The sequence below is a fragment of the Aspergillus costaricaensis genome (assembly GCF_003184835.1).
Source record: "Aspergillus costaricaensis CBS 115574 unplaced genomic scaffold BO79scaffold_13, whole genome shotgun sequence".
Taxonomy (NCBI): Eukaryota; Fungi; Ascomycota; class Eurotiomycetes; order Eurotiales; family Aspergillaceae; genus Aspergillus; species Aspergillus costaricensis.
The window spans coordinates 187,062-213,449 of NW_020291813.1; the positions used below are offsets into that span (position 1 = coordinate 187,062).

The following is a 26,388-nucleotide window of genomic DNA, read 5'->3' on the forward strand; positions in this document are numbered from 1 at the left end:
TGTCTATTTAGCCTCGGCCTAACGGTGATAAACGGAAAATAATAATAACTCAATATTTACCACGAGAGTGGAAGAAAAAGTAAATAATATTCAAGGTATTATCGAAGATGAAGAAGAAACAAAATCAACGGTCATCCTGCTGCAGAATCTCTCTCCTTTGTCCCCCTTATCGCACTGGCTCGTGGAGTAGTCCATCATCCGCTCTACTGGAGTTTAACCTCCACTCAATAAATCATGCAGCAAGCAGCAGCCGACATGATTCTGCTCACCAGGACGCTGATCATATTCTAGTCTAGTCTAAATTAAATTCCACTCTACCTGCGACCGGTCAAACTAACGACTGCTGCGATGAGGCAATGTTCTCCTGAAAAGCTGCAAGCGTTGTTGCTTTGCATAACGAGCACGTTCTGCTTATTCATCTCGGCATACCGCTATATCATTACTAAGCGTACCCCCCTTCATTATGAAGGTTTAATGCAACTTTGGGGAATGGCTGTTGACGGATACACTATGGGTGGAATGTGAAATAATTCAGTCCTGCTCTTCACCTTCCGCCTCCGCAAATTCCTCTGTAACCCACTGGCAAAATTTCTCAAACTCTGCATACCATTCCTGCAAACGGCTAGCCTTCGTCCCCTCCCCCAAGATCCCTTCCCGAAGATCGGACAGCCACTCCGCCGATGGCTGGTCTTGGTAACAGCTCCACCGGATGGAGTTCTCCACCATCATTGCAAGGCCCGTAAGACCCATGCTGTCAATCCCTTGAACCGCTTGCCAGAACTGTCGGGTCAGGTCGTTTGGTTCGCCGAGCAGGCCCGGCGCATTAATACCAAGAGATACAGGAACACCACGGGCTAATAGGACAGGTAGAGGATGCGTTTGAATACTGTCGGTGAGTCCAAGGATCTCATCTGAGAGCGGGCTGCACTCAATCAGGATTTTTTTCTCCTTAATTAGCTCGATCAGTAATGGATGTTGGCTGAGCGAGAGCCCTTGGCATATCCTACGCGCACCCAACAAGATAGCATCGAACAAACCTTGGTCTCCCCCATTTCTCAGGGATTCGCCAGCGTGGAAGCAGAAAGAGATATCCAAGCCCTCTGCAGAACACTCTTTGCGAAACCAAAATAGTATGGGAACCAAATCAGTGAGCGAGTGCTGATCATCCTTATCCACTATCATGTCAAATCCGCAAATCGTATCGGGATAATCATACTTTGCCAGGATGCAATCTTTCATGTTCTCGACAATGTCTCGCTTCGACAATGAGCGGGGACAGGCCCATATAATCCGCGCTCCGTAAAACCCTTGCCCTTCCTGCGTCCCTTGGAAACGTGCAAGCTCTTCCTGTAACACGTGGCACCAATCGCCACGGCCTTCTTCGGGGATATCCTTCCCTTCCTTGCGATATGGGAAAGTAAAAGTCGTCCTGAACTCCGCGTATTTGATCCCATCGTTCTGAAGCCGAGCAAATACATGTCGCAAGCATGCCCGCAAGATAGGCTCATAGCTGAGCAGAGAATTCACAATCGGCATCGCACGGCTATGATAATTCGCACGCCCCGCTTGAGGGATACATTGGCTCCGCAGCCAGTCACGAAACCCAGCCTCTCCCCCATACGGAAAAGAAGAGGCAGCCTTTCTCAGTGGGATAGGACTTGAGGACTCGTACGCAGACGACCACACAGAAGGTCTGTCTTCCAAGTCTTTTGACGCCGCCAACGAGTATTGAAAGGCGAATAGCTTCTCATCCAAGTCATCCTGGGATAGCAAAGGCTGCGTCGCAAAGACACACATCCCCGGGGTAGCGAAGGCCACATCGATCAGAAAGTCCGCATTGATCATAGCATGTAACGGAGCATGCAACAGAGATCCTTTAGGCATCGCCTTGATGATTCTCCACAGCTTTGTCTTCTGCACCCTATCCCAATCCAGGGACTTGGCCTCGGGAAAGCGAGCATCATCTAAACCCGACAAAGAAGAAAGCTGATGTAGCTCCCGGTCGCGGATTCTGGCGACAATATTGCAAGCTCTAGCAGCTGTTGGCGGTAAAGCCTTAGTAAGGTTGCTATCTAGTATCGTTGATTAGCCAAGTCCAAGTAAATATGTTGAGCACGATACTACCCACCATGCCGCTGCTTTTGTTCTTCCAGAATAAGCGAACTCCGACCCCGCAGATATTGCTGGATAAATGGATCTTCAACTTGGGGGATGCCCTCCTCAATTTGCCACTCCTCATTCGACTGCGGCTCCATGTTGTGCGAACTATGCATATTGTAGCATGTGTGAAACAGATTAGCGGGGTAGAGTCGATTCAGGTACCTTGAGCTGGCGAAAACAATGAGGTCATATCACGACCTTGGTTTCTTGATTTTCTGAATTTTTTAGCTTGTAAGACTAGAAAGTGACCCGTTTATCACAACAACAGGTTGTGTAGTGTAATGGTTATCACTCTGGATTCTGATTCCAGCAATCCCGGTTCGATCCCGGGCACGACCTTTTTTGTCTTCCTTCTTGCATGCACACAAGCAGTCTGTCGCGTCGTTAATTTTTGACCCAGTCAAGTCAAAACTGTTCTGCTGTAATTGAATGGTCGTTAAAAGGGTGTACCGATGCGGTCGCTGATGTGTACCGGTTGCGTCCACTGCACCGGCCGGTCGATCTTTTTGGGGTTTCTGCTTTGTGTATCCCACACTGATCACGTTCCAATAATCCCCAGGATCCATTGAATGTAGTACATATACACCCTGGTACTGTGGTGGTCAACGGCAATATATATCTAGTAGCATTCATGTCTTGCAGTCAGGTTGTACATCCCCGTCTCACTGTACAACGACTTTCCTTGCTCCTACCCGCTTGCCGTTTCCCTCAATGTAACGTTTCAAGTGTCGCAGACCGCATGCGGGAATAAGCCATTCAGACAAAGTGCAACTTGCAGGAAACACGCCATGTGAGCTCTGGGCTCTGTTCCAGTGTAGCGTCCGTTCTGCTGTCGAGTGATGTCCCAGTCTCCCTCTTTTCTCCAGTATCATCTACTAGCGTCGGGGATGAATATATATAACTGCCGCAGAGGTCGTAGGAACTAAAATCACCAAAAATTGATATATTAAATAGAAGCAAATGGAGTCAACTACTGTTTCGCGAAAGAGAAGGTGTCCATAAGTACCATACATATAATCCTTTTGCCCACGATCAGGGCGTTCAGACGCCAAGGATACCACGAGTTCTAAGCACTCGCAGGCCATGCATCATCTATTCCTGCATACAGTGTTCAAAACCGCTAGCAAAACTGTTAGCCATGAACATATAATTCGCAGATCGATGATTCGAGAGTCCAGAAATCAGACAAGATGAACGGGAAACACAATATTTTGGCTTATTCCCACTGCTTTCTGGAGACCGAATAATCAAGTGCTTGGATCTCTTGTTTTATTCTCTCCAAGTGCTTCTCATAGCATTGTCAGGTCCTAGTCAAGCGTACTGATCTTTTATATGGTTCTGTGATGAAATTGTTGGCTGCAACGTCACATTTCTCCGAGTTTTGATCAATGGTAGCCAGCCAGGTGGATGACTAGGAGTCATGGCTAAACGTATGGGACATCCATAGCAATTGCGAAAGGTTTTCTGCCATGTGGCACCCCACCGGGAAACATTTCGCACTCTTCGATACTAAAAAAGTCTTGAGGAGGTTAAAAGTAGGAAGCCTGTGTCTTTCCGCCACTGCTTTAAAAATTAAGAGTTAGTAACAACATTCGTCACCGGGACCAAGTGAAATTCTAAGCAAAAAGCAAACATCGAAAAAGACAAGGCAAAATTATAGTGGTAAGGCAATAGTGTCCACAGGATTTGCAGGATTATTGTTCTGATGCAGCATGCATACTAGTAGAACCAAGATACGGCGCAGACCACACCTTTTCCAGCCAATCAGACCGACTGTATTCGAGCTACAACTGAATGCCCATAAACTCAACATGGAAAGCATTGCAAGTCGATGCAATAGTGAGCCATGTGACTGGTCATAGAGATGTCATCAAGAAGCATATTAGCTAGCCCCTTCAGCGCAAAGAGTTAGGATTAGGCTAATGGTCGGAAGGCAAGATAGAACAGTTTGCTCAGTCGTCATCAATAAACTTACACTACTCCGCACCCTTTCCTGGATGAAAGAGGACACCCCGCAAAGATGCTCGTCCCTGGATACACGGCCAGTGACAGCAAGCAGTAAAGGCCCCAGGTGACACAAAGACGAGAAAGTATAAAGGGTAGACCGCCGGAGTGGCCGCGACTCCATCCCTGGCATAATGCGTCTTGCCCGTCGATTGAGCTTTTTGACCCACGTTGTACAACCTCGAGGCTTGATCATGGCCGGAGCAACATAGGCTGCTTAGTTCTCATCATTTCTTGATTAGACGTGTCTCACCGTAAGCCTACCATAAGACACCTTCGGTTCGCGTGCCATCCCCCCCCGCAAATATCTTAGGAGAAGCTGCAGATGCACCATGGGACAGTCTCTTATCCCTTGGATCCGTGACTAATTCACCGTCTCCTCCCCGAGAAGTTAGTACCCCAGAGATGACGGCAGATGAAAAAGCCCTGGCGATTAGCCAGAAGACCACGATCATGTCACAGGCTTGCAGCGATTCGAATGAGACTGCAGGTGTTCATGCAGGTAACTCAGAAATCCCCCGTGGCGATGATATCAGTGCCCCAGACATGAAGAAGCTACCCACAGAAGAACATCAGGGCAAACAAAATGATATCGAAGAAGCCGACATAAGCCACACTCCTCGGAAACAATATCGGCGTTGCATGTCCAGGTACTCCAGGCATGTGGCATATGCTGGAATTCTGATACTTTTCACAGGGTGAGCTTAATTGCTGCACTTTTAACCCCATAGATTTGCAAGCTCACCTATTCCTAATCACCAGGTGGTGGGTTGCGGGGCTTATCCTTCACCGTGATGACCTAGGATGGGTGATCCCCTTTCTCGTCTATCTGGCTATCACACTTCGTATACTCTTTCTCTATCTTCCCATCTCTGTGCTCACTAGACCGGTATTCTGGATCTGGAAACAGACCGTCTCACGTATTGTGAGCCATGTGCCTCCAAGGTTTCGTATACCAGGAGCAGCGATAATGACAATTGCCGTGATTATGATCGGTTGTTTCGTCTCTGCGGATACACCAGAAAACACGCGAGCCGACAGAGCAGTTAGCCTATTCGGGCTGATCGTTTTCTTGTTCATCCTATGGATTTTCTCTCGGGACCGCAAGAATATCGTCTGGCATACCGTCATCGTCGGCATGTTGGTTCAATTCCTTGTGGCTTTATTCGTCCTGCGGACACGGGCGGGATACGACATCTTTAACTTCATATCGACCCTGGCCCAGAAACTACTGGGGTTCGCAGAGCAAGGTGTCGACTTCCTCATCGAGACAGGCTGGGCTGAGAAACACAAAGGATGGTTCATCGTCAGTGTTATCCCCGCAATTATGTTCTTTGTATCTCTTGTGCAGCTCCTATATCATGCCGGCATCTTACAATGGTTCGTTCGCAAATTTGCGACATTCTTTTTCTGGTCGATGCGTGTGTCCGGGGCAGAAGCGGTTGTTGCAGCGGCCTCCCCGTTCATCGGGCAGGGGGAATCAGCCATGCTTATAAGGCCATTTGTACCGCACCTGACCATGGCGGAAATTCATCAAATTATGACCTCTGGATTTGCCACCATCGCCGGCTCTGGTCTCATCGCATACATTGGCATGGGCGTCAATCCTCAAGCCCTTGTATCTTCCTGCGTCATGAGCATCCCCGCCTCCTTGGCAGCATCCAAGATACGCTGGCCCGAAAAAGAAGAAACCCTCACAGCAGGCCATGTCACCGTCCCGGAAGACGAAGAGCATCAAGCCGCAAACGCCCTTCACGCGTTTGCCAATGGCGCCTGGATGGGTATCAAAATCGCAGGCATGATCACCGCCAACCTACTTTGTATCATTTCTCTGGTCGGTCTAGCCAACGGTCTTCTCACCTGGTGGGGATGCTACCTGAATATCAACGATCCTCCTTTGACGATCCAACTCATTATGGGGTATATCTGCTACCCTGTTTCCTTCCTTTTGGGTGTTTCCCGGGACGACGACCTCCTGAAAGTAGCACAACTAATCGGTATGAAGCTTGTCATGGTAAGCTTATTCTCCAATACCCAGAACCTACCTCTAACAAGGGATACAACCGTTAGAACGAATTCATAGCATACTCAGCCCTCCAAACCGACCCGCAATACCAATCTCTATCTCCGCGATCAAGACTAATAGCCACGTACGCGCTCTGCGGATTCGCGAACATCGGCTCCCTAGGAAACCAGATCGGAGTTCTGGCACAGCTGGCTCCCGAACGGGCAGGAGATGTATCTCGCGTGGCGGTTAGTGCAATGATAACAGGAGCGATCAGCACACTTATGAGCGCGGCGATTGCAGGAATGATTGCTATTTAGAGTGCTGCGGGTAGTAGATCTAGCGTTATGTTTACCTAAGTGAGAGTTACAACAATGTGCCAGATTGAGCTGTGTTCGCAGTTATTCGGTTTGGGATGGCAGTTGATCTTCTGCAGCAAGAGGATAAAAGGAGTAACGTCGAATTGGTATTTTCTCTAGCTGTCTGTTTGCGTGTAAAGTAGATGTATGAGGAAGATCTCCGAGGGGCTTGACAAGTCCGGAAGACGTTGCCGCTCTTCACCTGCTTTAGGAAGGTGCTGATGCTTTCACTCTCTTAACAGTCTCTGGGCTGTGGATTAGTTTGTAGCATAGCTCAATGAATTGGATTAAGAGACAATGAGATGTTAGTTAGGGCAGCAGCTATCTTTCTAGTACTACTTATTGCAGAGGGTTGGAGTTGTAGCTATGTAGTACTATGTGTACTCCGTGACAATAAGTACTGTCTAGGAAAGTAACATTGGGGTGAGTAAATAGCGATAGAACAATGGATCATGGGTTGTTTATTTGTTTACTCTCCAGTATTTGCTGTGCTTGCTTGTGGAGGACACTCTTCTAGCGCAAAAGACTTTCCTGTCGTGCCTTAATAGTCCCGGTTATGGTGGATATATTGTCGGCAGGGTTACTTTTCACCCTGGCGATGGCGATAGTAGCTCCTATGTATTCTGCTACTTAGGTTAGTATAAAAAATGTCAACACTTATATTGATCGAAAATACAATGGAAGCTATCTCTTTGTTCAGTGATTGCCTACGTAATAGCTACCAACGAACCCAACATCATGTGCAGGTAATAATAAGAACGAATGTAAAATCAAAGCAGGGTATTTGTCCCGGGACACGCGGGCTCCTGTATTTCCATTCCAATTGTGGTCCCAAACGAGAATTCCCCGAACGCATAAACTCCTGAAAAATCATCGGTGCTGAACTCATGACTTCGTTACGACGAAGATTAGAATGCACCATGCAACCGTTGCCCCCAAATGAAACGCACAGACCCCGATCTCATGCAATGCAAGTCGGTCCGTCCCATGTCTGCGGGAACAACTGAACGGACGACGACGATTATAGACGAACCAATTACTCGATGTCTTCGATGTCGCGGTGCCGGGCCATAACGTGTTTCTTGTATTCTTCCTGGTCGGTGTCCCAGAGCTCAGCAGCTTGGGCGTTGAGAGGGCTCGCGCTAGGGAACTGTTAGCAAGAACGGTCGCAAACGTTGCGATGTGGTTTCGTCTTACTTGTTAGGTTCACCCAGCAGACTCTGCAGACTAAGGAGAACACTCTGCACGTTGTAGACGGCACTCCACTTGTCCTTCAGGATGTCCAGACAGATACGGCCGGAGAAGTCGACATTAGGGTGGTAGATGGGGGTTTTGAACAAAACAGTCGGGGGAGCGTAAGGGTAGTTGTTGGGGAAGGCAAAGGAAAGACGGAAAGTAAGTCCTTCGTAAGGAGTTTCAGCCGGTCCGCTGATGGTGGCAGTCCAGGAGAGGAGGTTGCCGTCGGCGTCAGGGAAGGCCGAGATTCCCGGAGAGGGGGAGAGCATTAGCTGCATCAGCTCGGCTTGGAGGCTGGCGAGACAGAATGATAATCAGTATGCAAGATTCCAGAGGAAAAGTGAGTGATTACGGAGGCTGCATTCAGCATCGTAGTACGAACCGTTTGGTGACGCTCTGAATGTCGGTTCTCTGGGCTGACGAGTTGAGCTTGGACGCCTCGTGGGCGTCAGGAGCCGAGTTCTGTGTGTCTTCCATGCTGTAGTCCATTATGAAGAAGTGTAAAGAGATCGTGGGGTATAGCGGAAGCAACGGTCGGTTTAAGAGGAAGAGACGATGACGAGAGTTTCCGGGATGGGAGGAATGCCAGGTAGAGTAGAACGGACCGTCGTAATCGGTAGGAAGAGAAAGGAAGAGGAAGAAGAAGAGGGTTCGTCTGGAATGACGCTGGCTCCGAATGCAGCGGGACAGTTGGCTGGAGGGGAAGCGGATTGACCCACCCGATGAATCCCCGGATGCTGTGAACTCAGAACAAGCCTTGATGGAACGTTAGGCAAGAAAGGTGGAGGAATGGAAAATTGTTGTCTACCCGTATCACTGAAGTAGTCAAGCTCAAAATCTTAGAGAGATAGAAAGCAGGGGGGGGGGGGGAGGAAGAATTAAAGTGGGTTCATGTCGGGTTGACAATAATGGAGGGGATGTTCGGTCTTTCATTGTTTACTCGGCCATCCGCCCGGCAACGCCGCCGCCAACTGATTCTTTGGGGCTCCACCAGATGACCGGTCCAGATCATCTTCATCCGTCACACTTGGGAAGTTATCGTGAGTCGCTAGTCATTTTGTCATCGCGAAACTCAGTTTTCCTAGTGATTCTCCCGTGATGGGACCTCAAGGTTCTTGTAAGGAGAAGAAGTGATGATGTACCATTTTCCTTACAAATCTTCTAAAACTTGTTTTCGGTTAAGTGAAATATTGGCCAGTGTCGATGCAAGTTCATACAAAGTAATTGTGGTGTCGTTTCGGTGCGACTCCGGATCTTTTCCCTACAGTTGGACTTCATTATTGGCTGCTGCGGGTCCAGATCGAGCCAGCAAAAAGCAGCGTGGCCAGTGTGTCTGTTAAGTCCAGGGCAGATCAGGCGGTCAATGAGTCGATATAATGCTCGTAGCTGCATCTCTCCTGGTCTTCGCATTCCTCACTCGAGTCAAATATCTTCAACTATTTTCCTGTCTTACTGATCTTTAATTTCATTTCTCTGTCGAGATACTATCCCCCTTCCTCCCCATCCATCATGTTGGGTCCACTAAACGGCTGTGCCAGGCAGCCGATCAACAGATTACCCAAAGAGGATAAAGTGGCTCTCGCGTTCCGCCCAGCGCGTTCTCTTCAGCTTCGTTCTCCTTCCATCGATCGCCCTTGCATTGATACTCGCCACTCGTCACACGATCATGGCTCAATATTGACTTTCCCCCCCTAAATGACAAGATCTGTGAATCTCAGTTGATCTGTCATATTTGGTTCTTCTCGTGAATCTTCGTCAACATGCACCACTCTCAGCTGGCCCCGCTGCCAAATGACTTGCCGTTTCGCATCGTTTCCAAAACAATTGGTCAGGGTGCTTACGCTTGGTAGGATTGACTTCATCGACTGTGCTCTGATGTCTATAATTTCAAGCATCTGCTGACGAAGAGTTACGGCGCAGCATCAAGAAGGCCGTCCCCACCTACACAGACAATCCCGTTTTCGCAGTCAAGTTCATCCATAAAGAGTACGCCGCCCGTCATGGAAAGGTCAGCCCGCGTCAGCTACAAATGGAGGCGACAGTCCACAAGCATATCGGGGATCATAACAATATAATCTCATTCTTCCAAACAGGGGAAGATGACATCTGGCGTTGGATCGCGATGGAGCTGGCCGAGGGTGGCGATCTGTTCGACAAGATCGAGGCTGACGAGGGTGTTGGCGAGGACATCGCGCATGTATACTTCTCGCAACTGATAAGTGCCGTGGGTTATATGCATTCGAAGGGCGTGGGCCACCGCGACATCAAGCCGGAAAATATGCTGTTGACAGCCGACGGGAACCTGAAAATCGCAGACTTTGGGCTAGCCACGTTATTCGAGTACAAGGGCGTGACGAAATTGTCTACAACTTTCTGTGGGAGTCCTCCATATATTGCACCCGAGGTGATATCTTGCAGTAGCAAACATATGATGAAAGGTGCAGGCTACCGACCGGACCTAGTGGACATCTGGTCCTGCGGAATCGTCCTGTTTGTCCTCTTGGCTGGAAACACCCCGTGGGATAGTCCGACAGAGACCAGTTACGAATTTCAGGAATACCTCGCAACAAATGGACGCACATCCGATGAGCTTTGGCAGCAATTGCCTATAGAGACTCTTTCGCTACTACGTGGAATGCTGAACATCGACCCCTCTAACCGCTTTTCCCTGGAGGACGTTCGGAGACATCCCTGGTATACCCGACCGAACAAATACCTATCCCGAAATGGCACATTAAGGGATCCGATCAACTTAGCTACAACCATGTTCGAGTCACTCCATATCGACTTTTCCCAAGATCCTTTCGCTCAACCCCATGGGGGTAGTTTTGGTGGGGGTCGAATGGATATCGATCTGGGTGATGGGATTGATGCTGAACAAAGGATTTCATCAACGCAGCCGGAGATGCCGAGGACTGATATGCTGGTCGACTGGGATACCCCGCAAGTGGCGGATGCGTTCTCATCAACACAACCCCTGGGGCGACCGTTCTCTGCCGACGACATGTCGGCCCTCGACCATCTAGAGGATGAGCCGTCAATGTCACAATTCTCGCCTCATCCGTCCGTACCCCTGAGTCGGACGCAGAAAGCGCAGCGATTCCATGATATCGTGCCTTCTCGTCCCATGACACGGTTCTTCTCTACGTGGGAGCTTAAGATTCTAGTGCCTCTCATCTGCGAGGCTTTGCATCGTTTAGGGGTTCCGGTTCCTGCGGTTCCCGCCGTTTCCGCAGGGGACACTTCCGCAATGCTTCGTATCGTAACTCGGGATGGGAGGATGTGCACTTTGCAGGGTAAAGTCTTGATCGAATGTGTCTCCGAGGGCCTATTCGAGATTGAGTTTATGAAGGTGAAGGGCGATCCGCTGGAATGGCGGCGTTTCTTCAAGAAGGTGGCCGTGCTTTGCAAGGACGCCGTCTACAAGCCTGACTGCTAGAAATACAGCCAGGATACATGCTTATGCACCTCGACCAGGCGCCTATATTATTGCTGTTATTGCCTGGTGTCACGTCTGACGGTTAATGTACGAGTAATGCCATTTATGACGGTTGGGTAAGGATTGGGTAGGGAAGGAAAAGGTTTTGGCTGCCTATCAGGTTCTGGCTCTTAGTTGATATTAGTGTTTTGACTCGAATGAGTGTCAAGAGAATGGAAGGCCTCCGGAAATTTCAAGAATCATCAAGAATCCGTGCGGTGTAACTTTGCTATATATAGGACTAGTAATCCGCCTATGATAGCGCTGGAATGTAGTATCCGGCATTCCAAATGCAACAAGAGCTTTTAGGTTACAGGGCAGAATAATTCAATTGAACTTCTAGACCAACCTACGTAAGCCACATAAGCCTTTCTATATGCCTTAGCAATTTTTTATCAGTTACGTGTGAAGTTGATCGGCGATGCTAGACTGAACTGTTGCTTGTCGGACTGCGCATCCCCCACGTGACGACGGTCTAGATTGCGGATTGTGGGGGGATAAAATGGAGCTTCATCCCCAAGAAACAGTTATGGCCTTTGCTTACACCCTCCGTCGCACAAGCTAAATGAGTCAGACCCGTTGGCCCTCAATGGTTCTCTTTTCCCAGTCTCACCCATGGAGAAACTCCCCGTAGAGATCCTCTGCGAGATTATTGACTGTACGATGTTTGCCCCCATTTCTTCCAGGGTCCAGGTTACCCCACATCACCGGTTTCATGCCATGTGCTAGACCTTCATTAGCATTAGCTGACGCACCCTTAGATCTCACCCCACACGAGCGGGTACAACTTCAGTCCGTCTCGAGGCGGCTATTCTCCGTGGCCCGGGATAACAATCTCTGGAGACTCCACTGCTTCGAAGAGTCATGGAGCGCTTCCGGAGCCTTGCGTTCCGCTACCAACAAGACCTCCGAGAGCCTACTCACCAACTCCACGGCTTCCCTCAGCTCATTAGGCCAAACTTCGCTTCGATCGCTGATACAGCCAGGCGCGTCTGTTGGGCTAAGAGATGGTAAAACAAGCGGCTTGGATCAAACGCCGTCTTATGGGCAAAGATCCAGAGCGGCGGCGTCGTGGGACCCGTCTTACGAAGGGGAGGAGGTGAACTGGTACTCGGAGTACATTGCTCGAAATGGCCCCATTTCACTTAGTTGGATGCAGCAACCCTTCACCAGGGTATCACAGGGTGGGAAAAGGGAATACCGCGAGGTCAAAGGAATGGGACTGCTCCGAGACTGGAGTACTGCTCGACAGAACAAAGTCGTTGCGCCCCTTGATGACGGTAGTGTCTGCATTTGGGATCTCAATCACTCGCATTCGATTGGATCCCAAAGCACCAAGGGTAAGGTTCTTGGTGTCAGCTCGCCGGGGATATTGATGGCCAACCGGTTTGGCCGACGAGACAACTCTGGAGCAAAGCAAGCCTTGGAATTCGTGAATCTCGGAGAATGTGTGAGCGTAGACTCTATGCGTCGGAGGGCCTACCTGGCTGTCGGGAATATTCTAAACGAGGTAGATCTCGAAAGTCTCACTGTTATTTCCCAACAACGCTTCCCTTGGTCCGTTTTTGCCTTGTCGCAGGAGACGGATTATTCTGTACCGTTGACGGTGGCTACCACTTTGAGTCTTCACATCTACGATGGCAGAATGTCAGCGACGGAGGAGCAGGAGGCTATCACTCTACGTTGTGAGGAGCCGACCGTCTCGCTAGTCCCTAAATCTGAGATCTATTCTCCGCCCGATTCACCACTTTTGCAGCTACAACCGAACGGACAACCCCCGCACCGGATACGAAGCCCTGATCTCTCAAAGAACAGTGACAACTATGCACCCTTATTCCAACCAGGACCTCTCTCGCTTCTACACCCTCCCGCACCGCACGTGAACTCGATCTTCCTCGCCGGTCGTTTTCCAAGCATCTTACAGTATGACCGTCGCTTTTTCCCACGGCTTCAGAACACAATTCATTCTGGTGGTCAACTCTGCGGACTTGCTGCTGTTCCGGCGCCGCGATTCCCTGTCTCTCCCAACTCTGAATTTCCCGCGTCCCACAAATTGGTGGCCTGCGGTGACTACAAAGGGCGGGGTTCTCTTGAGCTCTACAATCTCACTCCCTCCAACACCAACGCCAAGAGCGATCCATCGGGCTGCTCGTCCAATCTGTCTACAGTATACCAAAATCGGCAGAGTGTCGCTAGATCCAAGGTGCTCTCAGTCGAATCACACGGGACCCGTATCGTCTACTCCGATGCAGACGGAAATATCAAATGGGTTGAGCGTGATGGACGTTCCGAAGTTCGGCGCCTGAACATTAATTCATACCAACCGCAGCGAAGATACTACCCACAGCGCAATGGGGAAACGTCCACTCATTTGGGAAGCAACGCTGATACCAACGGTGAAGAGGAAGAACAGACATTCGGATTATGGGGTAGCCTATCGCGGTCTCGCAGCGAGGGCGAAGTTGCTCGAAAGATTCTCCCAACCGGCGGCAGCTTGACAGGTGATGAACTACTTGTCTGGACAGGGGAACACATCGGACGCGTCCATTTCTCAAACCTCCCTGACACGGGTCCAGACTCGGACGAAGAAGATGATGCTATAACTCTCGATGGAACTATCGGGGAAGCGGAGCGTGAAGAGCGACGGAACAAACGGCGGGAGCTACGTCGGCGGGAAGATGAATATGCCACGATGATGCGCAGGGCACTGGAGAGGCAGGCCGACGAAGTGAGACGGATGGGGGGCCTGGGGCTGTGATTTGAAGATGATGTTTCCCTCCAATGAAATAGATGAAGCGCATCTGATTAACGCATACTGGTCTTTTCAAGATTCTGCACGTACCCCTTCATGCATGATCCGTTGGTTTGATTGAATATACCTCCATTTCGGGCTTGATGTCATGGTAGCGATACCCTTGTGCTTAGATAGAAACTGCGAGTGATCCTTTTTAGATCAGATATACAAGATTACACTCTGTCTTCTAACCGTTTGTCCCTTACGTTTGTCCGACGAATTGCCTAGTTCCACTGTTTTCGGGTGCGGCGAGAATCTCCAACGGCCTCGGCCTGCCGCGATGACTGGCTTCTGACAAACCATTAGTGAGCCCCCACGGGTTTTGCCTTTCCTTCCCATTCTCTCGGTCTCTTTGAAGGGCTCCGCTTCTGCTTCTTTGCTTTCAGTTACACATAATTTCTACCATATCCCATAAACAGCTTCTTCAATTACCTCATTCCAAAAGTAAGGGCGAAATCCCATTCCCTCTGTCCTCCCCTCCCCGCGTCCTCCGAATCCGAGTCTCCGAGTCTCCGCCCCGAAGATACAGTCATCCCACTCAAGGATCGCGACGGAATCGCAAAGCACAGTGTACTCGGCGCAATTGTTATAAACCCTCGAGGTTTCGCACTTAAACTGGGTTCAATTCGTGGACAGCACCAGCAATTCCAAACTTACCAATCTCCCCATTCCATCGGAGGATCCAGTTACCCTCAAGGTAGCATTTAGCCATTCCCTCAGCCCCGCCTCCAATTCCGCAAAGCTACGAGGGGAACAATTCTCCAAGACAACCACCTCCTTCATACAAGACAACCAAACCCGAACCACCAGCCAACATGCATTCTCCTTCGGACCCAACCCTTCAATTCGACTCTATTGAGGACACAATAGCAGCCTTCAGTGAGTCACCCAGCTCCAGAACCTCCAACCCGCGCCGGCGCGGGGCAAACCCATCCCACCACACCCATGACACATACATACTACACCCATATAACTAACAACCATACCAATGCACCAGAGAACGGTGAATTCATCATCGTGCTCGATGACCAAGACCGCGAAAATGAAGGCGATCTCATCATCGCCGCCGACTCCATCACTCCGGCGCAAATGGCCTTCCTAGTTCGCCACACAAGGTGAAACCCCCATCTCCCCCACCCCCCACCAGCATATCAAATGTTACTCAACAAGATCATCTATGCTAACGATGAATGAGCAGTGGGCTGATCTGCGCCCCTGTCACCCCCGAAATAGCCGCCCGACTCGCCCTCCCCCAAATGGTTACCGAGAACGCCGATCCCAAGGGAACCGCATATACCGTCTCGGTCGACGCAGCTGATCCCTCCATAACAACAGGTATCTCGGCACAGGACCGCGCCCTTGCCTGTCGGATCTTGGGATCTCCCACCTCCACGGCAGCGGATCTGCGACGACCCGGCCATGTGATTCCGCTACAGGCTAGACCCGGAGGTGTTAGGGAACGCAAGGGACATACAGAGGCAGCAGTGGAGTTCTGTCGGTTGGCGGGCAAGACGCAGGCGGGTGTCATCGCGGAACTTGTCGAGGATGGAGAGGTCGTCCAGGGAGTCCCGGAGATTGGAGGCAACAATGGGATGATGAGACGGGATGGGTGTTTGAGATTTGGCAAGAAGTGGGGGATCAAGGTGTGTACGATTGAGGATCTGGTGGAGTATGTTGAGAAGGTGGAGGGTGCTGCTGCTGTTAATGGGCACTGAGTGGGTGAGTGAGTGAGTGTTGATCGATTCCTCATACATGATTTCTTTTCTCCATCGCCTCTCTTGCATGTCTTCTTGTTCCATATTGTTCTTGTTGGAGCATCTTAACATGCGTGCTTTCTACTGTCTTGTTTCATACCTTTTATATTCACTCTCTTTCTTTCGTGGTTTACCTCATGGGACCGGATGGACCTCGTTGCATTCAAGGGGGAAAACAACTCGAAAATTTGGCTGGGTGTATATACTTACTAGATGGAGGGTGCACGGTTGGATGGATGTTGGCTTCGTCAATAGAGTTAGTAGCTTTTGGCTTGGATATCAATCGAATGTATACATATGTTGAACATAACTAGATAATATCACTCCTTCCTACTGAAGTAGTAGACTAGAACATCTAACCAGGAACCTGGACAAGCCTCTATAACCATTTAATTATCCGGGTATCGATTTTGCTAATATAATTGTACAGGTAACCATAGAACAACCCCATGTCTAATACCCCTACAAACGCCAGTATAATGCAATGTAAGCCCCAAGCAAAAAAATCCAAAAAAAGACAGTGGCACACTTTTCGGAACCAGGAGGCGACGAAACCAAGCACTACCGTTTGAGGTGCGAATAATCTCTCAAAACGCCCATCATGTGAGTGTTGGTGGTCTTCCCACTCCGACGTGGCTTTTTCACCTTCTTGTTCTCAATCTTCGGCCGGGCCTTGACAACCTTGTTCTTGTTGGTAGGTAAAATACCCGCCTTTTCCAGCTCTTCCTTAACAGCCTGCTGATCAGGAACCTTGATCTTCTCCCAGATCTGACGGAACTCAGGATCAAAGTGCTGAATCAAGGATGGATCATTGGCCCAAACCATCTTGGCATGATCGTCCTTCTTGTTCCGAGTGACCAACAGCTTGCCTTCCTTCTCGAGCTTGTTGATCGTGTCTTCCACGTTGGGCCAACCCTCGCGAAGTTCGCGCACACTCATTCCCGCACCAGTCGACTGGGACTGGAGTTTCTGGAGGAGCTGTTCGGCAGTACGGATGTTGTGCGGGGGACGGAAGCTGAAAGTGCCTTCGCCGTTTGCGCCGCTGGGATCGTACTGGACCTTCTCGTGCATCTGCAGAATGCTCCGCAGTGCTTGAACATAGCCTTGGTCGTTGGCCCGATGTTGAAGGGACAAGTAGGAGACAATATCGGCGAACTTGAGCGGGATTCCCTTGGACTTCATGTGCTCGATCGCAAAGACAACCTGCGTCATGATATCCTTTCCTGTGCCGGTATTGGCAGGCTGCGAGTAAACGATATCCGCATCGTGTCGTTTGCGTCTCGCATCGTCGCTTGGAGTAGGTGTAGACGTAGAGGAGGGAAGCTGGGAACTGCTCGCTGAAGTGTTGTTGGCGTTGTGCACGAAACGACGCTGTTGGGGCATGCGGGCTGCATAGTCCATAACACCAGCGTTGAAGCTCTTCAGTTGCTGTTGAAGATGCGACATGTTGGCGGTGGTAAGGCTGTGCCTAGATTACACCTGAGAAGGAGACGTAGAACGAAGATCGAGGCCAAGGGGGCAGTGAAGCCAGATTGAGGCGAGGCCTCGCTTTGTGAGAGCACAAAGGAGCTCTGGTAAAGGCTGTGTTATATCATATGAGAACAGAGAGAAATGGGCCAACCCCGGGGGACAATCCCTAGATCAAGAGTACCTCACAGACGAGGTAAATAGAATCAGTGGGGATGTGGGGAGAGAAAGAGAAGGAAGAAGGTCGTCATCGCCGCCTGAGACTTTGCGATGCACCCGTTCCGGCCTGAGGCGGACATGACATCACGTGAGTGTTGACATACGCTAACCATATCGAGAGCTCCGCCCAGCCATGGAGCCTCTCGTTCGTTACATCTCATCGCGCAACGGGGCCCTGTTCATCTTCTCCCCTTCACTAGTGCCCATTCCATCATTCCCAGCGCTACTCCATGGCTTAGTCTGCTACCTGGAAGCTGTGCGCTCTCGCTAAGGGGAATTTCTTTCAACGCGCAGCAGACCCATTCCGATTCACCTACTGTGGCTTGTTCCGTCACTTCGTCCATTGTTTGTCGTCATATAGCATTACCCTTCATTTGCCAGCAGCTATCGCTGCGGACAGCCCATGGTAATCATGGCTGCTGCTACGATTGAGTTACCGTTTATTTCGTCGCACTACGCCATCGCCGAGTCGACTTTGAGCACCCTCACCACAGCTCCTACGGTCGAACTAGTCAACCAGCTTTTGGAAGCTATTACCACAAAAGCACGCGAGCATGATGAGCTCAAGTCTGATAAGATACGCCTCGAGGTGGAACTCGATAATGCCGTCCGCTCCAGAGACAACAAGATCAAGGTCCTGAAGAGCTCGGTCGAGAAGGGTCATGCCGAAGTCGAGGAAACAAGAAAGAAACTCCACGACTCCGGTTAGTTCCTATGCGGACCCGTCACTACGCGTTTACTTACGCTCTGCAGAAAACATTCGTTCTACCCTGGAATCCGAAATTGCTACACTCAAGTCGTCCTCCACGTCAAACGAATCCGAAGCCAGCTCATTGAAATCTCGTATCTCGTCGCTCGAAGCTTCCAACCGAGACACTCTATCACTCCTCGAATCCAAGTCTGCAGCCTATGACAAGCTTGCCGAGGAGCTCTCGACACAACACAAGAAGACGATCGAATTGAGACGCGAACTCTCCACCGCCGAGCAGAACCTCCAGGCCGCAAACTCTGCCTCCGCCAGCGCTAAGTTCCGTGAGCAAAGCCTCCAGCAGGATTTGGAATTGACAAAGAAAAACAACGAGTGGTTTGAGACGGAATTGAAGACTAAGTCCGCCGAGTATCTGAAATTCCGCAAGGAGAAGAGCGCCCGGATTTCGGAGCTTCAACGCGAAAATGAGGAGATCAGTGCCAATGTTGACTCCTTGAGACGGAGCGAGAACGCCCTCAAGAGCCGCCTGGATGAGGTGGAGCAGCGTTATGAAGAAGCGCTTTCCAGCATCAACCAGCTCAGAGAAGACGCCATCAAGGCGACCGAGTCGTTCAGAATTGAATTGGATAGTGCAAGTAGACTGGCCGAATTGCAGTCCAATGCTGCCGAGACTTCGAAGCAGCGTGCCAAGGAATGTCAACTCGCACTGGACAAAGCAAGAGAAGATGCTGCGGAGCAGATTTCCCGTCTCCGAGTGGAAATCGAAACCGAACACGCCGACAAAGAAGCTGCTGAGCGTCGCGTTGCTGAGCTTGAGCTCACGGTCAGCCAGCTCGAATCTGATGGTTTTGCTGGAAGGAGATCCATGAGCCCCGCGCTGAATGGCGCAGGGCCCAGTACCCCAATGCGTTCCAGTACTCCAGTGGGCGCGTTTTCACCTAGAGCGTCGCGCGGAAAGGGAGGACTCACCCTGACGCAGATGTATACCGAGTACGACAAGATGCGGACATCGCTGGCCATGGAGCAAAAGACAAACCAAGAGCTTAGGTCGACTCTAGATGAGATGGTCCAAGATCTTGAAGCCAGCAAGCCTGAAATTGATGAACTTCGTGCAGATCACGGTAGACTCGAAAATGCTGTCGTCGAAATGTCCAACATCTTGGAAACCGCTGGGAAGGAACGAGACGATGCAACCAAGGAGGCAAGGAAGTGGCAAGGTCAAGTGGAGGGATTGGCCCGTGAAGGAGACATTTTGCGTCAGCAACTGAGAGATTTGAGCGCTCAGATTAAGGTCTTGGTTTTGGAAAATGCCATTCTGAAGGAAGGCGAGACCACGTACGATAGAGAGGAACTCGAGAAGATTGCACGCCAGGAGATTGATGACTCTTCTGCTGATCTCAACCCAACCGGACGTTTCATCAGTCGCAATTTAATGACGTTCAAGGATCTTCACGAGCTCCAAGAGCAGAATGTCACTCTCCGTCGTATGTTGAGAGAGCTTGGGGATAAGATGGAGGGCGCAGAGGCCCGCGAGCAGGATGCCATCCGTCAACAAGAGCAAGAAGAGTTGAAGGAGCTGAGAATCCGAGTGCAGACTTACCGTGACGAGATCGCTAACCTCGTCGCCCAAACAAAGAGTTATGTTAAGGAGAGGGATACCTTCCGGAGCATGCTTACCCGCCGTCGTCAAACCGTTGGCGATGCATCTGTCTTCTCCCAGTCTCTTCCTCTGGGCGCAGCTCCTCCCGCTTCCGAAGAGCCGGCCAAGGATGTTCCAGACTACGCTGATCTGTTGCGCAAGGTGCAGGCACACTTCGACAGCTTCCGCGAGGAGTCCGCCACCGATCATGCGGCATTGAAGCAACAGGTCAATGAGCTGTCCAGGAAGAACAGTGAACTGATGAGCGAAATTAGCCGCTCCAGCAGCCAGCTTGTTGCCGCCACCCAAAGAGCCGAGCTTCTCCAGGGCAATTTCGACATGCTCAAGAACGAAAACGCAGAAATGCAAAAACGCTACGCCACTCTTCTGGAGAACGCCAATCGACAAGACATCAGGACTCAGCAGGCTGCGGAAGATTTGGTGGAGACGAAGGGTCTCGTTGAGAGCCTTCAACGGGAGAATGCCAACCTTAAGGCAGAGAAGGATCTCTGGAAGAATATCGAGAAGAGACTCATCGAGGACAACGAGACACTGCGCAACGAGAGAGGCCGACTTGATTCTCTCAACGCCAATCTTCAAACCATCCTCAATGAGCGGGAGCATACCGATGCTGAGAGTCGTCGTCGTTTGCAGAGTAGCGTGGAGTCTCTCGAATCGGAGCTTCAATCCACCAAGCGGAAGCTTAACGATGAGGTTGAGGAGGGAAAGAAGGCATCTTTGCGCAGGGAATACGAACATGAGCAAAGTCAGAAGCGAATTGATGACTTGGTGACGAGCTTGGGCGCCGCTCGGGAGGAGTTGGTTGCTGCGAAGACGACAAGAGATCACTTGCAGTCGAGAGTCGACGAACTCACTGTCGAGCTGCGTAGCGCCGAAGAACGCCTTCAGGTCGTGCAGACTAAGCCAAGTGTGTCTGCTGCTCCTACTGAAGCGCCTGCGGTTCCGGAGGAAGGCCAGGAGAGTGGTTTGACACGCGAACAGGAGCTTGGTATTGAAGTTTCCGAGCTTCGTCGTGATCTGGAGTTGACAAAGAATGAGCTTCAGCACGCGGAAGAGCGGGTGGAAGACTACAAGGCTATCAGTCAGCAGAGCGAAGAGCGTCTGCAGTCGGTTACTGAGACCCAGGAACAGTATCGGGAGGAAACGGAGCGTCTCATCGAAGAAAAGGATAAGAAGATTCAGGACCTTGAGAAGCGCATCGAAGAAATTTCTACCGAGCTTTCGACTACGAATGGCGAACTTACCAAACTGCGTGACGAGCAAGGGGAGGCTGGCCGGCATTTGGAGGAGCAGAAGGCCGCGCTGGAAGCAGAGATCACAAGGTTGAAGGACGAAAATGAACGGCAGATCGCTTCTGCTCAATTCCACCAGGAGGATCTCAAGGCACAAGCTGAAATCGCGCAGCACGCCCAACAGAACTACGAGACCGAGTTGGTCAAGCATGCCGAAGCCGCGAAGAACCTACAATTGGTCCGGTCCGAAGCTAACCAGCTGAAGCTGGAAGTTGTCGAACTCCGGACACAGGCCGACACTTTCAAGAAGGACCTTGCTCAGAAGGAGGAAAGCTGGACTGAGATCAAGGACCGGTATGAGAGTGAGCTTACGGAACTGCAAAAGCGTCGCGAGGAAGTTCTCCACCAGAATTCGTTGCTGCATACCCAACTCGAGAACATTACAAACCAGATCGCAGCCCTCCAGCGCGACCGGGCTAACATTCCTGAGGGAGATGAGGACGGAGAGGCTGGGGCGCCCAACCTCGAAGGCCTCCAGGAGGTGATTAAGTTCCTGCGTCGTGAGAAGGAGATCGTCGATGTGCAGTACCATCTGTCAACCCAGGAAAGCAAGCGTCTTCGTCAGCAACTCGACTACACTCAGACCCAGCTTGACGAAGCCCGGCTTAAGCTCGAGCAGCAGCGTCGCGCGGCTGCCGACAGTGAACACAGTGCTCTCAGCCACAACAAGTTGATGGAGACCCTGAACGAACTCAACCTGTTCCGCGAGAGTAGTGTTACGCTGCGTAACCAGGTCAAGCAGGCGGAAACTTCACTTGCGGAGAAGTCTTCTCGCATCGAAGAACTTGTTCAGCAGACTCAACCGCTAGAGACTAGAATCCGGGAGCTAGAGAACACTGTGGAGACGAAGGATGGAGAGCTGAAGTTGCTGCAGGATGACAGGGACCGGTGGCAGCAACGTACGCAGAACATCTTGCAGAAGTACGATCGGGTAGACCCTGCGGAAATGGAAGGTCTGAAGGAGAAACTTGAGACGCTGGAAAAGGAACGTGATGAGGCCGTTGCTGCCCGTGACACTCTACAAACCCAGGCTGCTGCATTCCCAGAACAGTTGAAGCATGCGGAAGATCGTGTGCAAGAACTGCGCACGAAGCTCACGGACCAATTCAAGGCTCGGTCTAAGGAGTTGACTGGCCGTATCAACGCTAAACAAGTGGAGCTGAATACGGTCGTGCAGGAGAAGGAAGTTATTCAAGAAGAACTCAAGACGACTCGGGAGGAGCTGAATGAGTTGAAGACGAGGATGGCCGAGAAACCTGCAGCACCTGCAGCTCCTGCTGTCGAAGGAGCTACGGGTGTTGACTCGACGCCTGCTTCTCAGTTCCCTGCGCCAACAACGCAGCCGCCTGCCGCCTCTGACGACCAACGCGTGAAGGCTCTGGAAGAGAAGGTGCAGCGTCTCGAGGCAGCTCTTGCGGAGAAGGAGACTGCGTTGGCCGCGAAGGAAACAGAACACGAGGCCAAGATCAAGGAACGCTCTGACAAGCTGAAGGAGATGTTCAACAGCAAGCTGGCTGAAGTCCGGGCTGCTCATCGGCAGGAAGTTGAGCGGTTGAAGTCCAGTCAACCAGCCGCTCCTCAGGAACCTGGAACCCCAGCTCCCAAATCCGAGCAGGTGCCAGCAACGCCGGCGACTCCTGCGGCTGCTCCCGCGACACCTTCCAAGGACACTGGACTGCCTGAGCTGACGGACGCGCAAGCCAGGGAGCTTGTTGCCAAGAACGAGACCATTCGTAACATCATTCGGAGCAACATCCGCACCCAGGTGGCTAAGCAAAAGGAAACCGACAAGCAGGAGAGCCAAGCCAACCAGGAGGCCATGAGCACACTGGAGCAGAAGTTTAACGAAGAGAGAGAAGCGTTGAAGAAGGCCCATGATGAGGGTGTGGAGGAGAAGATCAAGGCTGCCGTCGAGTTGTCGGACAAGAAATCACTGGCGAAGCTAAGCATGCTGGATACCCGATACAGGACAGCCCAGGCCAAGATCGATGTGGTTCAGAAGGCTGCTACGGAGACACCACAGAAGCCCGTTGTCGAAGTGTGGGAGGTCGCAAAGACCACCAGAGCGCCTCCGGCGGCGCAGGCCAAGCCCGCCCAGGTGGCATCCCCTGCGCCTGCACCGTCTCCCGCGCCCGCAGCGGCCCAGGCTACCCCGGTGGTACCATCGCCGTCGCCTGCTCCGACGGCCACTCCTGCGGCCACACCCGCAACTACGCCTGCAGCTGCACCCCAGGCACAGCCTGCGGAGCCTGCAGCAGCTTCCACAGCCGAGCCACCTTCTGCTGAATCTACGCCGCAGACAGGTGCCCCAGCACAGCAGCAACCGCAGCAACAACCTGCGCCTGAACAGGCAGCACAACAACAAGCTGCCCCTGCAACGGCTCAGCCAGCCACCAATGCTCCTCCGAACCCGTTCGGTCAGAGCCAGAACAAGCAACCCACCTCGTTGCCCAGCAAGCCTCCGGCCGGCAATGCTCCTGGTCTTATGCGAGCACTGACATCCGGATTGCCCGTCGCACGAGGCGGCAGAACCGGCGGCCGCGGCGGGTCGCAGGCGAATCCTTTTGGCCAGCAACAGGGCCAGCAGCAACAGGCGCAAGGTCAGGGTCAAGCCCAGCAGCAAGCTCCTAGCCAGCGCGGCTCTGGTCTGCCCCGGGGCCGTGGCGGACGCGGAGGTCATGGACGCGGCGGAAACCAAAATGTACAGGCTACGAATGCCGCGCAGCAGGGACAGGCTAGTCCAGGCCGCTCGCTGAATGCCGGTGCTCGCCAGTTCGTGCCTCAGGGCAACAAGCGTGCTCGTGAGGATGGAGGAGAAGCTGGAGGCGAAGGAGGAGCCACTGGAGGAAAACGCATGAGGGGAGGAGGTCATACCCGGGGGTCATAGGATCTAGGACAGCGTGAATTGCATTTTTCTTTCATTTTTTCCATGTACTTTATGTCTCAATGTGTCTGCTGGGATAGGGTAGATGTTCTATGCAACATCAGATTTCTTTTGTCTTAAACGATACGTGCCATATTAAGTAGTAAGATACATCGAGACTTAGCAAGTCAAGAACGTGCACAAAATAACATGATGCTTGCTTGCAGTGTTTTCAAAACCATGCATATGAACTGGGTATAGAGCAGAAACAAACCCCCTTTCCCCCCATCATCCACCAATCCATCACAATGAAAAAACAATCTCATCTCCTCCTCCCCCCAATCAACCTAACCAACGCATCCCTCTCTCTCTGCAACACCATCAACCTCGCCTCCTCAATCACCCTCCCCTCCAACCCCCCAACGCCATTCCCTCCAGCAGGAAAAACCACCTTACTCGGCTCCACCCTCCCCACAGCCCTCCTCCTCCTCCGATTCCCACCCCCCCAAACAACCATCCAATCCGCAACCGCATCCCCATCCGCAACCTCAACGCCCGCACACACCCGACAATGCGATCCCACCACGCTCCTCCTCCCAATCACCGCGCGCGCCTCCACACAACTTGCACTATGGATATGCGCCCCCGGAAGGATCTGTGCCCCTGGGCCGATTGTCACGCTGTTTGAGATGCGGATGGGCAGAATTGACCCTTCGTCTTTGCTGGCGATGCCGCTTGATGTGGATGTGGTTGATGTTGTGGATGTGGAGGTGGTGGGCGCGGACCCGATAACGCTCTTCTCGCTGATTATGCATCCGTTGCCGATTATCACGGGCCCTTCGTAGGAGTAAATTCGAGCTCGCGGGTGGATTATTGTGCTCGCTCCGATGGAGATGGGGTGCGAGCCTTGGATTAGCAGGCTTTCGGAGATGGTGGCGCTGGGGTGCGCGGTTATGGGGGTGCGGTGGTGGTGCGAGGAGGGGGTGGACGGGGGGCGTTGTTGATGGGAGTGGTGAGATTGGGAGTGTGGTGTGGACGGGGGTGGTTTGAGGTGTGTTGATGTTGTTGATGATTGTTGGTGTTGTCGGGGGTCCATATTCGGGTTGGTAGTGGTGGTGGTGGTGGTGGTTTGAGGTTGTAGAGAGGAGGTAATTAGAGTGGCGAGAAGGGTTTGTAGGTAGGTATGTAGGCGATAGACTGAGTAATATCTGTTGTGTTTGGTTGTGCTGTGTTGTGTTGTTGATTGCGGTTGCGGATGTTATGGTGGAAGTTGATTGATGTCCGCGGAGGTGAGTTTGTGGAGACCGAGACGGGTCCGTGAGTACTCCGTAGAGGAAGAGTAGCACCATCATATTCTTTTATAGATTAACACCACGTTTGATACATAAACCAATGTATTTAATGTACATATCAAAAATATAAGTATATAGTCGTCATCTATCCCAACCGGGTATCTATCATCATGTCTAACTTAGCAAAACCCAACTAAACGCCAACACCCATATCTACAACCCATATCTATAACCCACCCCACACACAAGACATCACTCTTCATCCCCGTTCTCTACATCTCCCTCCTTGCGCTGCTTAATCCCATTCCTCTTCCGCCACGCCCAAACTCCCCGATCCACCTCCTCCCTCGTCATCCCATCCTTCACCAGACAAAACGTCACCCCCAACTCAGTCTCAACATTCCGGTTCCTCGCCTCATCATCAAAGAACAGCATCTCCTCATACGCCACCCCACTCGCCTGCTGAATGCGCGAGAAATGCTGCGTCTTGTTCGCCGGGAAGATCTGGACGTAGTCGAAGTAATCCAGTGCGCGGACAGATTTGGTCTTCGCCGCGGGGTTATCAGAGAACGTAGGGATGATGTGCAGAGCTTTGAGCATGTCGCGGGCGAGATCGGGGGTGTGAGTGCGTGAGGCTAGAGCGAGAGGGATGTTTTTGGTTTTGCAGGCGTAGACGATAGAGGAGACGGCGGGGTAGAAGGCGAACGATTCGTTCCAGCTGCGGGAGGTAATGGTGAGTTATATGGTAGTAGTTTTACTAGGGGATGAGGGGACATACCGATCCGTGCAGCGGGAATTGTTGTCGCGGGGTTTAATCGGGGCGCTGACGTGCGTGTCGACCCAGAATGGCCAGAGAGTGTAGTCGAGATCAAAGGCGATCAGCTTCGGGAGGGGAAGGCCGTCGTTGAAAGTGGCGGGCGAGATGGAGGCATCTTCTAAGGGCTGAGTGTTGGTTCTTTTGGTCCGCATCATGGTTGTTTGAGCCTAGGGAAGATTCTGGATCGACACGCTATCTCTCGTTTTAGGGGATTCGTTAGAAGGAGAAGAAGAGGTGAATGGTAGAGGTGAAGGTGAAGGTGAAGGCGAAGATGGCGAA

The 26,388-nt window shown here is 51.5% G+C and overlaps 9 protein-coding genes and 1 non-coding gene across 10 annotated transcripts; 5 read left to right on the forward strand and 5 right to left on the reverse strand.

Annotated features, from left to right (window-relative positions):
- Positions 1-514: 514 nt before the first annotated feature.
- On the reverse strand, positions 515-2,255 carry BO79DRAFT_171793 (putative CECR1 family adenosine deaminase; the record flags this gene model as incomplete). Its single annotated transcript, XM_025679605.1, has 2 exons — positions 515-2,072; positions 2,129-2,255. The coding sequence occupies 2 exons, from the start codon at positions 2,253-2,255 to the stop codon at positions 532-534; spliced, it is 1,668 nt and encodes a 555-aa protein (XP_025540307.1). The 3' UTR covers positions 515-531.
- A 172-nt stretch (positions 2,256-2,427) lies between these two features.
- On the forward strand, positions 2,428-2,499 carry BO79DRAFT_t112. The gene has a single exon. It is a non-coding gene; the product is annotated as a tRNA-Gln (tRNA).
- Positions 2,500-4,569: 2,070 nt separating this feature from the next.
- BO79DRAFT_227682 (NupC/NupG family nucleoside CNT transporter) lies at positions 4,570-6,489 on the forward strand (the record flags this gene model as incomplete). The annotated part of the gene is made up of 3 exons (XM_025683897.1): positions 4,570-4,862; positions 4,927-6,178; positions 6,235-6,489. The coding sequence occupies 3 exons, from the start codon at positions 4,570-4,572 to the stop codon at positions 6,487-6,489; spliced, it is 1,800 nt and encodes a 599-aa protein (XP_025540308.1).
- Positions 6,490-7,216: 727 nt separating this feature from the next.
- Positions 7,217-8,594, reverse strand: BO79DRAFT_237209 (putative ubiquitin conjugating enzyme (UbcK)). The gene is made up of 3 exons (XM_025684666.1): positions 8,147-8,594; positions 7,726-8,058; positions 7,217-7,670 (listed from the first exon to the last, which is right to left on the reverse strand). The coding sequence occupies exons 1-3, from the start codon at positions 8,251-8,253 to the stop codon at positions 7,565-7,567; spliced, it is 546 nt and encodes a 181-aa protein (XP_025540309.1). The 5' UTR covers positions 8,254-8,594; the 3' UTR covers positions 7,217-7,564.
- An 815-nt stretch (positions 8,595-9,409) lies between these two features.
- On the forward strand, positions 9,410-11,424 carry BO79DRAFT_237210 (putative serine/threonine protein kinase). The gene is made up of 2 exons (XM_025684667.1): positions 9,410-9,610; positions 9,685-11,424. The coding sequence occupies exons 1-2, from the start codon at positions 9,525-9,527 to the stop codon at positions 11,201-11,203; spliced, it is 1,605 nt and encodes a 534-aa protein (XP_025540310.1). The 5' UTR covers positions 9,410-9,524; the 3' UTR covers positions 11,204-11,424.
- A 368-nt stretch (positions 11,425-11,792) lies between these two features.
- Positions 11,793-14,215, forward strand: BO79DRAFT_193542 (uncharacterized protein). The gene is made up of 2 exons (XM_025680984.1): positions 11,793-11,900; positions 12,004-14,215. The coding sequence occupies exons 1-2, from the start codon at positions 11,858-11,860 to the stop codon at positions 13,998-14,000; spliced, it is 2,040 nt and encodes a 679-aa protein (XP_025540311.1). The 5' UTR covers positions 11,793-11,857; the 3' UTR covers positions 14,001-14,215.
- A 210-nt stretch (positions 14,216-14,425) lies between these two features.
- BO79DRAFT_171802 (3,4-dihydroxy-2-butanone-4-phosphate synthase RIB3) lies at positions 14,426-16,047 on the forward strand. Its single transcript, XM_025679606.1, has 3 exons — positions 14,426-14,915; positions 15,034-15,151; positions 15,235-16,047. Exons 1-3 carry the CDS (start codon positions 14,852-14,854, stop codon positions 15,749-15,751), a joined length of 699 nt encoding a protein of 232 aa, XP_025540312.1. The 5' UTR covers positions 14,426-14,851; the 3' UTR covers positions 15,752-16,047.
- A 141-nt stretch (positions 16,048-16,188) lies between these two features.
- BO79DRAFT_208733 (transcription factor TFIIE subunit TFA2) lies at positions 16,189-17,459 on the reverse strand. The gene has a single exon (XM_025682455.1). The coding sequence runs from the start codon at positions 17,234-17,236 to the stop codon at positions 16,352-16,354; it is 885 nt and encodes a 294-aa protein (XP_025540313.1). The 5' UTR covers positions 17,237-17,459; the 3' UTR covers positions 16,189-16,351.
- Positions 17,460-24,322: 6,863 nt separating this feature from the next.
- Positions 24,323-25,096, reverse strand: BO79DRAFT_193552 (transferase hexapeptide domain protein; the record flags this gene model as incomplete). Its single annotated transcript, XM_025680985.1, has 1 exon — positions 24,323-25,096. One exon carries the CDS (start codon positions 25,094-25,096, stop codon positions 24,323-24,325), a length of 774 nt encoding a protein of 257 aa, XP_025540314.1.
- A 433-nt stretch (positions 25,097-25,529) lies between these two features.
- BO79DRAFT_193555 (Mg-dependent acid phosphatase) lies at positions 25,530-26,264 on the reverse strand (the record flags this gene model as incomplete). Its single annotated transcript, XM_025680986.1, has 2 exons — positions 25,530-26,010; positions 26,071-26,264. The coding sequence occupies 2 exons, from the start codon at positions 26,262-26,264 to the stop codon at positions 25,545-25,547; spliced, it is 660 nt and encodes a 219-aa protein (XP_025540315.1). The 3' UTR covers positions 25,530-25,544.
- Between the last annotated feature and the right edge of the window lie 124 nt (positions 26,265-26,388).